This window comes from Pelophylax lessonae (assembly GCF_965119305.1).
Source record: "Pelophylax lessonae genome assembly, chromosome: 11".
NCBI lineage: Eukaryota > Metazoa > Chordata > Amphibia > Anura > Ranidae > Pelophylax > Pelophylax lessonae.
The window spans coordinates 148239559-148251857 of NC_138778.1; the positions used below are offsets into that span (position 1 = coordinate 148239559).

Here is a 12299-nt window from a genome sequence, read left to right on the forward strand (position 1 = left end):
GCGGGGCTTATCCGAATCTGGAATCCCCCTTTAACAAGGGGGCCCCCAGATCCCAGCCCCCCCATGTGAATGAGTATGGGGTACATTGTACCCCTACCCATTCACCAAAAAAAGTGTCAAAAATAAATAAAAACAGTAGACAGGTTTTTGACAATTCCTTTATTAAAAAAAATGAAGAGAAATAAATAATAATGTTCCCCCGATTTAGATCCACTGTCCACCACCAACACCGGACCCCAAAAAAAAAGAAATGAAAAAAAAAATGGCCATCAATGAAGGCTAACCACCTACTGCAGACAGTAGTTGACAGTTCTTATATAGTAAGGGGTAGAGCCAGCTGGCGACGTCACCTGGTGGGACCGCCCCCTGTGACGTCACTGACCTAGCATGCATCATGATGACATCATCAGTGTGTTGTTGCTTCTTTACTCTCAGTTCAACATACTGGAGAAGAGGAGGCGACACCACTATTCCCCAACTGATACAGAAAGTGGAATCTTGATGACTCAGCAGTATGAAGCGGTATGACGGGGTGTGTAAATTACAATAGTAGCTGGAGAATGAATGGTATGCCACAGTACTGACAGTAAAATTAGGCGTAGTCCACTGCCATTATGTACATGTCACATATCTTCATCTTCATTGTGTATTTTGTGGGTTGTTTGCAGATTCTAAAGGAAGCAAAGCCAACACAAGAATCAGAAGATTATCATGGAGTCTCAGCCTAATGTTCCACCACAGCTTAATGAGGTAACACCTGCAAGGATCCCCTACTATTCCTTCTGTATTTATTTTATTACAGGTACCTAATATAGCGCTGTCAATGTACACAGTGCTTCACATATGTATTGCCCTCAAGGAGCTTACAATCTAAGACCCTAACTCACATTCATACATACAGTAAGAGAAAAAAGTATTTGATCCCTGCTGATTTTGTATGTTTGCCCACTGACAAAGAAATGATCAGACTATAATTTTATTGGAAGGTTTATTTTAACAGTGAGAGACAGAATAACAACAAAAATATCCATAAAAAGGCATTTCTAAAAAAGTTATAAAGTGATTTGCATTTTAATGAGTGAAATAAGTATTTGACCCCTTTACAAAACATAGCTTAGTACTTGGTGGCTAAACCCTTGTTGGCAATCACAGAGGTCAGACGTTTCTTGTAGTTGGCCACCAGGTTTGCGCACATCTCAGGAGGGATTTTGTCCCACTCCTCTTTGCAGATCATCTCCAAGTCATTAAGGTTTCGAAGCTGACATTTAGTAACTCGAACCTTCAGCTTCCTCCACATATTTTCTATGGAATTAAGGTTTGGAGACTGGCTAGGCCACTCCAGAACCTTAATGTGTTTCTTCCTTGAGCCACTTCTTTGCTGCCTTGGCTGTGTGTTTTGGGTCATTGTCATGCTGGAATACCCATCCACGACCCATTTCCAATGCCCTGGCTGAGGGAAGAAGGTTCTCACCCAAGATTTGACGGTACATGGCCCCTTCCATCGTCCCTTGGATGCAGTGAAGTTGTCCTGTCACCTTAGCAGAACCCCCCCCCCCCCCCAAAGCATAATGTTTCTACCTCTTTGTTTGACAGTGGGGATGGTGTTCTTGGGGGTCATAGGCAGCGTTCCTCCTCCTCCAAACACAGCGAGTTGATGCCAAAGAACTCTATGTTGGTCTCATCTGACCACAACACCTCACCCAGTGACAGTGGCGTAGCGTGGGGGGTGCAGGGGGGGCCGGCCTCACCGGGCGCAACATCTGGGGGGGCGCATCCGCAGTGTCACTCTGTCTGTCTGACTCTGACATACACAGTTCACACACTGTCTGCAGCTGCCTCCATCTTTAGGCTGGGAGATGTCCAGCGTGTCCGCCCTATGGCTGACAATGGCGGGTCGGGGCGGGGCTGGACTGTGCCTCACCTGTCCATTGGTATAGGGTGGGGTGGCGTTGCAAGCCAAGCCCCACCTATGCCGCCTCTCCTCACTGCTCAGTCAGTTTAGCAGCGAGTGAGTCGGCAGCCTGGCGCTGTCTCAGAGTGGGTTTTTTTTTTTAATTACCTAATTAGAGACAGCGGCTCTAATAGGCTTCAAAAAAGGGTGTACCCGGGGCGCAGAGGACCCATTGTGTGACAATAGCAAATGAAAATTCCCTATTGTCACACGGATCCTTCTCCTGGCCAATTAGGAAGCGGGTCCGCTGGTCTGTCTGCATTGAAAGGGGACACGCTGGTCACTCTGCATTGAAAGAGGGTACGCTGGTCTCTCTGCATTGAATGGGGGCACGCTGGTCTCTCTGCATTGAAAGGGGGCATGCTGGTCATTCTGCATTGAAAGGGGGCATGCTGGTCATTCTGCATTGAAATGGGGCACGCTGGTATCTCTGCATTGAAAGGGGGCACGCTGGTCATTCAAACTTGTATTTAGATGCATTTTACTTTAATTACATCAGTATTTTCATAACAAAAAAATAAATGTGCTTAGGGGGTAAGGGTTTCTTTAACTAATCTAGTGGAAGAGACTCGAGTGCTAAAATCCCGCGGGTTAGGGGGCGCAAATTACTTGCCTTACCCCGGGTGCTGACAACCCACGCTACGCCACTGCCCAGTGATCCTCTGAATCATTCAGATGTTCATTAGCAAACTTCAGATAAGCCTGTGCATGTGCTTTCTTGAGCAGGAGGACCTTGCGGGCGCTGCAGGATTTCAGTCCTTCTCAGGGTAGTGTGTTGCCAATTGTTTTCATGGTTACTTTGGTCCCAGCTGCCTTGAGATCATTGACAAGGTTCTCCCATGTAGTTCTAGACTGATTCCTCACTGCTCTCATAATCATTGAAACTCCACGAGGTGAGATCTTGTAGGGAGCCCCAGATCGAGGAAGATTGACAATTAATTTTGTGTTTCTTCTATTTGCGAATAATAGCACCAACTATTGTCACCATCTCACCAAGCTGCTTGGCGATGGTCTTGTAGCCCATTCTAGCCTTGTGTAGGTCTACAATCTTGTCCCTGACATCCTTGGACAGCTCTTTGGTCTTGGCCATGGTGGAGAGATTGGAATCTGATTGACTGATTGCTTCTGTAGACAGGTGTCTTTTATACAGGTAACAAGCTGAGATTAGGGGCACTCCCTTTAAGAAGGTGTTCCTAATCTCAGCTTGTTACCTGTATAGAAGACAACTGGGAGCCAGAAATCTTGTTGATTGATAGAGGGATCAAATACTTCTTTCACTCATTAAAATGCAAATCAATTTATAACTTTTTTGAAATGTGTTTTTTTCTGGATTTTTTTTTTTTTTTGTTATTCTGTCTCTCACTGTTAAAAATAAACCTACCATTAAAATAATAGACTGATCATTTCTTTGTCAGTGGGCAAACATACAAAATCAGCAGGGAATCAAATACTTTTTTCCCCTCACTGTATCTAAGGCACCTAGTGTTAAAAAGCCCATAAAGTGCCTCTGTACTTAAACTGAGGCAATACAGAAAGTCAACCACAGACGGTAAGACTCTTCATCTGGAATAAGGTCCATATAGCAGAAACTGGAATGCAAATTTAGACAACCGAGTGCTGCAACCTGTATTTATGACAATGTTAGAATACCGTCTTCGTAGAAGTGACCACAGGCATTTTGCCTGTCTAATTCCGTGATTAATAAGAACTAATTGTTCATGATACCTAGTGGCTAATGAATTGTATAGGTGCATATTAAAGTACAATTCCAGTTCTCTTGGGCAAAAAAAAACAAAAAAAACAACTCAATCATAGACATTTTCAGTTTTAAATTTTTTTATTGCAGAACCATAATTGCATCTGTACTGTAAGCATTTACGTTTGCCAAAACCAGTAAGTGTGTGAGGTCCTGCCTTCACTATACAGTGAGGGAAAAATCACAGAGGTCAGACGTTTCTTGTAGTTGTGTAGTTCTTGTAGCCCCAAAGCATAATGTTTCCACCTCCATGTTTGAAAGTGGGGATGGTGTTCTTGGGGTTCTTCATAGGCAGCATTACTTCTCCACCAAACACGGGAGTTAAGTCAATGCCAAAGAGCTTGATTTTGGTCTCATCTGACCACAACACTTTCACCCAGTTGTCCTCAGATTCATTCAGATGTTCATTCGCAAACTTCAGAGGGGCCTGTACATGTGCTTCCTTGAGCAGTAGGACCTTGCGGGCACTGAAGGATTTTAGTCCTTCACGGCATAGTGTGTTACCAATTGTTTTCTTGGTGTCTGTGATCCCAGCTGCCTTGAGATCATTGACAAGATTCTCCTGTGTAGTTCTGGGCTGATCCCTCACCGTTCTCATGATCATTAAAACTCCACGAGGTGAGATCTTGCACGGAGCCCCAGACCAAGGGAGATCGACAGTTATTTTGTGTTTCTTCCATTTGCGAATAATCGCACCAACTGTTGTCACCCTCTCACCAAGCTGCTTGGTGACGGTCTTGTAGCCCATTCCAGCCTTGTGTAGGTCTACAATCTTGTCCCTGACACCCTTAGACAGCTCTTTGATCTTGGCCATGGTGGAGAGATTGGAATCTGATTGATTCCTTTTGTGAATAGGTGTCTTCTATACAGGTAACAAGCTGAGATTAGGAGAACTCCCTTTAAGAGAGTGCTCCTAATCACAGCTCGTTACCTGTATAGAAGACACCTGGGAGACAGAAATCTTGCTGATTGATTGGATCAACTACTTATTTCTCTCATTAAAATGAAAATCAATTTATAACTTTTTTAAAATGTGTTTTTTTGGATTTATTTTGTTGTCATTCTGTCTCTCGCTGTTAAGATAAACCTACCATTAAAATTATAGACTGATCATTTATTTGTCAGAAGGCAAACGTACAAAATCAGCAGGGGATCAAATACTTTTTTCCCTCACTGTATCTCCTGTGTTGGAGAACTTGTTAGAGGTTATCATGCTGATGACAGAGGAACGGAGCAGCAGAAAGACACAGGACTTAGGGCTTTGGAGAGAGATAGGTAAACACTACAAATTTATGTGCCCAGGTCAGATTTCATAAAAGCGGTTACATCCACTTTAAGTTTGCCAAATTAGTACTAAGTGTGAGGTCCTGCCATCACTATAATTACAGGATCAAGTCAAGTGTTTTAATATGAAACACTGTGACCTTAGTAGGTTTGTGACCACAGATGTAACTCCAGGTTCAGTAAACATAAGATCATTCACAAAGATGCCTGTTATTTTAAGGATCACAAAAATGTTGTATTCTGATTACTATATGGGGTTCATGCATGTAATGCCAAAATTTTTTTTTTAACCACTTCCATACCACTAAACGTCATATGACGTCCTGGGCTTTCAGTGGAGAAATGATGGGTGCAGATGCAGGTATCATTCAGATATCTTTGTTTTCTGCCAGCGATTCCCTGCACAGTAAAAACAGTCATAGCGGCAGACCCCAGGTCTCTCCATAAAGAGGACCTGTCATGCCCTATTCCTATTACAAGGGATATTTACATTCCTTGTAATAGAAATAAAAGTGATCAAAAAAAAAATAATTTTAAATAAAATAAACCATTAAAAAAAATTAAACTGCCCCTGTACCTTCGAGCTCGCACGCAGAAGCGAACGCATACGTAGGTTGCGTCCGCATATGTAAACCATGTTCAACCCACACATTTGAGGTATCACTGGGAACGTTGGAGCGAGAGCAAAAATTCTAGTGCTAGACCTCCTCTGTACCCTAAACTGGTAACCTGTAAAAAACTTTAAAAGCCTCGCCTATGGAGATTTTTAGGTACCATAGTTTGTCGCCATTCCACAAGCGTACGCAATTTTAAAGCGTGACATGTTAGGTATCTATTTAGTCAGCGTAACATCATCTTTCACATTATACAAAAAAACTGGGCTAAGTTTACTTTTTTTTTTATTATTCGTTTGAAAAATTGCTGCACAAATACTGTGTGACATAACAAATTGTAATGACCACCATTTTATTCCCTAGGGTCTCTGCTAAAAAAAAAATATATATATATATATATATATATATATATATATATATATATATATATATATATATATATAAAATGTTTGGGGGTTCTGAGTAATTTTCCAGCAAAAAAAAATTATGATTCTTACATGTAGGGGAGGAATGCCGGGATTGGCCAGGTATGGAAGCGGTTAAATCCACATTTGCATGACTATCACGGTGTCTAGAAAAAGTGACAGTAAGGAGGTGATTAGAATGTTCAAGGGTCAAAACAGAACAAAACTGTTGCCCATAATATCTAAAAGTGTTTGTTGGATTTGGGTTTTAATGTTTGTTGCCTGCCTGAAGTCTATTTAACCACTTAAAGCGGAGTTCCAGCCATTTACTCACCTGTCCAACGGTCCAGCGATGCGGCCGCCGGAAGCCTCGATCCTCTCCCTCGGCGCCGGCATCACTGCTGTGGGCACCCGGCTGTTACAGTTTGCGGCTTCACAACCGGGTACCCACTGCGCATGCGCGAGTCGCGCTGCGCGCCGTGATTGGCCGGCAATCTTCTGGGACCTCTGACGTGTCCCAGAAGATTGCAGGGAGGGAGGGGGAGAGGAGAACTTCCGCTCAGGGCGCCGCGGCGCTCCGAGCGGAAGTGGGAGCGGGTACCTGTCAAAACTAGGTACCCGCTCCCCCCCCCCCCCAAAAAAAATGACATGCCAAATGTGGCATGTCGGGGGGTCAGGACTCCCTAAAGCGGAAGTTCCACTTTTGGGTGGAACTCCGCTTTAAGGACCAGGCCTATTCCTGACATTTGTTGTTTGCAAGATAAAATCAGTATTTTATGCTAGAAAATTACTTAGAACCCCCAAACATTGTATATATATATATTTTTTTTTAACAGAGACCCTGTGGAGATTGTTTCAATATTTTATGTCACACCGTATTTGTGCAGCAGTCTTACAAATGCAATTTTTGTGGCAAAAATACAATTTTTCTTAATTAAACTCATTTTTTTGAGGATTTTTTTTATTGCCGGCAATGTTTTTTTTTAACATTCAGCTGTCAGCGGGGAACCCCACTGACAACTGATGAGTCATCCGGTGTTAAGGAGGTGGCTTATCAACCAGCTATACACAGTTTATTGAAGATATTTAAAAAAAAGGCAAAATGCATGAAGAACGTATAAAAAACGCATTTTAACCACTTAAGGACCAGGCCTTTTTCTGACACTTGTTGTTTACAAGTTAAAATCAGTATTATAATAATAATAGTATAATAAACATTATATATATATTTTTCAGCAGGGACCCTGGAGAATAAAATGGAGATCGTTGCAATACTATATGTCACACCGTATTGGGGCAGCGGTCTAACAAACACTTTTTTTTATGGAAAAAATTCACTTTTTTAATAAAAAAATAAGAAAACCGTAAAGTTAGCCCAATTTTTTTGTAGAATGTGAAAGATGATGTTACACCGCCTAAATTGATACCGAACTTGTCATGCTTTAAAATTACGCACTCGTGGAATGGCGACAAACTACGATAATTAAAAATCTCCATGGGAGACACTTTAAAAAATGTTACAGGTTACCAGTTTAGAGTTACAGAGGAGGTCTTGTACTAGAATTGTTGCTCTTGCTCTAGTGATTGGGGCGATACCTCACATGTGCGGTTTGAACACCGTTTACATATTTGGGTGCTACTTGCGTATGTGTTCGCATCTGTGCATGAGCTCAGAGGGACAAGGCGCTTCAAATTTTTTTTTTTTTACACTGCCCCTTAAAAAAATTTTTTTTGATCACATTTATTCCTATTACAAGGATTGCAAACATCCCTTGTAATAGAAATAAACAGGACAGGGCCTCTTTATGGAGAGATCTGGGGTCAAAAAGACAATCATACTTAAAAACAAAAAGAAAAAAAAAAGTATTTTCATTTGCCTAAAAAAGAAAAAAAAATGGGCTCTTTATAAAGCCCTTAGGTGGAAGTGGCGTTTGACATTGCTCTGGTCCTCCAAGGGCATAGAGTTGAGTGGGGGCCATCCTGCCCTCACTCGACTTCCTGCCCATCACTCCACAGGATTAGATCATTTCCATGGGAAAATGACTAGGTCGGGGGGGCACCTCTCCTGCTGCCCATAAAAGTGATCACATGGCAAATCCGCCACTGGGACCACTTTTATGTGAAAGAGGATCGCCCACTGTATAAAAAAATACCGGGGTTATATTTGCAGTTACATTGGTCTAGCTTGGATCAGTGAAAGTTCATCTGTCTAATCCTTGTGGAAGTGGACAATCCCTGTGCTAGGCACTACTGTTTTCTGGGTCTTGTGACAAACGGCTGCCCTGCTGCATAGTGAACACAGGAGGTCATTCACTCAACACCGGTTCAATTCATAATACACCTTGCATTTTTCTCAGTGAATGCAAGGCGTTCTCTGATTGGATGAGGCAGAAGGGCAGGGTGGTGATGCCATGATCTCCACCTTCTCCAATTACAAACACCTTGTATTGAGAAAAATGTTTTACCACTTCAGTACTGGGCACTTTCACCCCCTTCCTGCCCAGGCCAATTTTTAGCGCTGTCACACTTTGAATGACAATTGCGCGGTCATGTAACACTGTACCCACATGGCGTTTTTAGCATTGTTTTCACACAACTAGAGCTTTCTTTTAGTGGCATTTATTCACTGCTGGGTTTTTTATTTTTTGCTAAACAAAAACATTGCAAAAATCTTTTTCTTCGTTTCTGTTATAACATTTTACAAATAAGTAATTTTTCTTCTTCACTGATGTGCACCGATGAGGCTGCATTGATGGGCACTGATGAGGCTGCACTAATGGGCAGCACTGATAGGCGGCACTGATGGGTACTGATAGGCAGCACTGATAGACTGCATTGATGGGCACTCATGTGGCTGCACTGATGATCAGTGCCTTGATTATCGGTGTGAACAATGTCCCGACAGCCTTGCCAGTTAACGGCTCTCCTTTCCTTTAACAGACACAGCATGGGAGGAAAGGCACGCCAATAACCGGCAAGTCTGTATACCTGTGATCAGCTGTGATTGGACACAGCTGATCATAAGGTAAAGGGCCGCTGTGATTGATCAGCTTTGATCAGCTGTGTATTAACCTCCCTGGCGGTATGATTCTTTCGGATTTTAGGTGCTGAAAGCGGTACCATTATTTTGCATGTAATTCTTAAGAACGAGCCGCCCAAACCAACTATTTACATATGATTTTTTTTAATGTGCGTTCTTCTTTATAACATCTCGGGTATGATAAAGTTTGAAACACAAAATCATAAATTATAATATAATAAAAAACTATAAAAAAGTATTTATGTATGTATATATATATATATATACTGTGTGTGTATATATATATATATATATATATACATATATGTATATATATATATATATATATATATATATATGTATGTATACATGTGTGTATGTATATGTATGTATGTATGTATGTATATATATATATATATATATATATATATATATATACACATAAAAAGTACAGTAAAACTGCAGGAAAGGGCACTGGGGGGCAAACTAATGTGATTTTTTTTTTATTTTGCATTGTATCAGTGTGTTTGGTGTGTTTTACATTTGAATTTGCCGCCGGTTCCACCCCCCTGCGAACGTCACGTCGCAGGAGACGGAAGCCGGGGCACGGAGAAGATCGGGAGGAAGTTCTGCCGCTAGACACCGCCTGGATCTCGGTGACAAGGTAAGTAACCCCGCTTTCAGGATCCAGCGATGCTTCTGGCGGTACCCCGAGTGTGGCTCGGGGTTACCGCTTTTGGCTCTGAAATGTAACCCCGAGCCACACTCGGGAATACCGCTAAGAAGGTTAAACACACATCAGTCACAGAGCATGCCCGATGTGTGTCTTAGGGGGCGAGGTCCAGGGAGGACATCTATTGACGCCCTCCCAGAACTGGATGACCACGCTGTAGCCATTATTCGGCTATAGCATGGTTGGCAGGCGGTTAAATGAAACTAGGCCCCAAGTATCCTAGATGATTCTTAAACTGGTTCTCCCATCCACACAAGTGAGGTTATTGGAGCAATCCTCCCCGCTGTGCCATTGTATTCTGACAGTAGGACTCCTCCCAACCATTTATTGAATCAGAATTTCTTTTTTGACACATATTGGCAACTATCCTATATGTCTAGCCTCACACGCATAGTACCAGGTATGGTCTGGTATTTTTATTGGCACTGTGATATGGAATGTCCAAATGAAACCTTGACAAAAACTCTGATTTCATCCACTCCTTCTCTAATGTCTGTGTCTAATGTCAATTGGATCTCCAAGATGAGATACAAATATGCATGTCTATGTGCAATGCTGGTAAGAAAAGACCACAAACCATTGTTAAATACTTTGACTGCAATCGAAGTTCTGTGAATACTTTTATTTTGAGTTTAATAAAGAGAATAGAAAAATAAAACTTTGCCATGCTAAAAAAAAAAAAAAATATATCTTTGTCAAGATTCTGTACTCTAGTTGGATCCTAACAGGGTAATGTATATCCTTCTCTATACAGACCAGCGAATTCAAAGACCAAATCAGCAAATCTGTGCCAACCAATAAAAATCACAATACGTCTTCACCAGCGGAGTCACCAGTAGTTTCACTACAAGAAGTCAAACAGTCTCTTTCACATCTGCAAGTTCTCTCCTGCGAGCTGCTCAGTGATATTCAGAGTAAAATGAGCACCATAAGAGAGAATTCCACGCTACACATGCTGAATCTCAACACATTTTACCAGAATTGTCACCAGTTGCTGGAAGACGAGGAAGAGATGAAATTGGCCCACAGTAGGAGAGTAGAAAATGAAGCACAACATGAGCTAGAGGAGAATCTTCTGAACTTGGTGGAGTGTATGGAGTCACTAAAAAAGAAAACAACAAAGGAACAAGTCAGCAACCATGGTGCTTGGTTAAAGAAATTGTCACTGTCATTTACGGAGGGACTAGATGGCTGTGAGCCTCCTGTGTATCTTCGACTATCCAAGGAAATGACTCATATAGTGAAACCCATACCAGAAGAGATAGAATTTGATCCAGAAAGTGCTCATCCAAGCCTCAGTGTATCTCCAGATCTTAAACAAGTGAGATTTGAGCCTGTTCTTGAGATAAAGGAACTAAAGAAGGACTGTTTTGAGCCAGGTTTATATATCTTGGGAAAGCCTGGATTTAAATCAGGCCGCCACTATTGGGAAGTAGACGTGGGCAGCAAGAGCAGTTGGATCATTGGTGTTGTGCAGGAGTCAGTAGAGCGCAAAGGAACATGGGATATAAATTCAGCAAATGGCTATTGGGTTTTGCGTAAGCAAGACAATGCATTTTATGGGATTGGGGAATTTTTTGTGATCCTGAAACTGGAAACATTTCCCATGAGGATTGGCGTTTGCTTGGACTTATTTAAAAATCACCTGACTTTTTATGATGCGGACACCACAGGACTTATTTTTCAGGTCTCTGTCCGTTCTGGACAGAGAATGTTTCCTTTTTTTTGCCCTGGAATGCCCATGAGTGAAGAAGACTGGTGCCCATTAACTTTGTTCCCTTAAAGAAAAACAGTCACCTAAGCACACGTAAAGGTGCTCAATGAATTGTGCAAAAGCGGTGAAGGGCTATCACTTTAAAGCACTTTAAAATCTGAAAACAATCAGTTGCTGGATAACATAATTAATATTTACACTATTTATAGTAAATTTATTTCAAGAAAGGTTTTAACCCTTTTACTGATTTTTTCTGTAGAGCAAATGACCTCACATTGTATAAATATATTTACCAGTCAGTCAATCTAGAATTCAAAAAGTATTTATTGAGCTCATCTCCGGATGAGTGCAAAGGGATAAACCCTTTTGATTGTGTTAAAAATTGTTTTTTTTTTAATGTTAGCTTAGTTTAATGCTATCTTGTAATTAATGCTAAACTCTTGGGGAAAAAAATACTAAATTATATATTAAAATACAATTATGCAAAATATATATATACAGTATATATATATATATATATATATATATATATATATCTATACTGTATATATATATATATATATATATATATATATATATATATATATATATATATATATATTAGTGATCGACCGATATCGGTTTTTCGTTGCCGATACCGATATTTTGGTCAATGCATATCCGTATCGGCCGATATTGGCCGATATTTTTGTACATTTAAAAAAAAAAATGTCTTTTTTTTTTTTACTTTACAGGTACTCTTGTGGAGGGATCTGTGCACTTAAAAGCATTCAAAACACCAAGTTTGACTGTTTTGAATGCTGTCATTTTTTTTTATCTGGCGT

The 12299-nt window shown here is 41.0% G+C and overlaps 1 protein-coding gene across 2 annotated transcripts in view; it reads left to right on the forward strand.

Moving 5' to 3' along the window:
* The first annotated feature begins 710 nt into the window (after nucleotides 1-710).
* The window catches only part of LOC309566633 (E3 ubiquitin-protein ligase TRIM21-like), a 44624-nt gene continuing 33035 nt past the window's right edge, over nucleotides 711-12299 (forward strand). Inside the window, exons 1-2 of one of the 2 annotated variants that reach the window (XM_082271862.1) lie at nucleotides 711-750; nucleotides 10516-11854. In XM_082271862.1, the coding sequence (XP_082127988.1) occupies nucleotides 712-750; nucleotides 10516-11544 (1068 nt within the window). In that variant the 5' untranslated portion in view covers nucleotide 711 and the 3' untranslated portion in view covers nucleotides 11545-11854. Of the gene's footprint in view, nucleotides 751-10515; nucleotides 11855-12299 lie in introns of those variants that run through there. The other variant, XM_082271863.1, reaches the window with a different exon arrangement.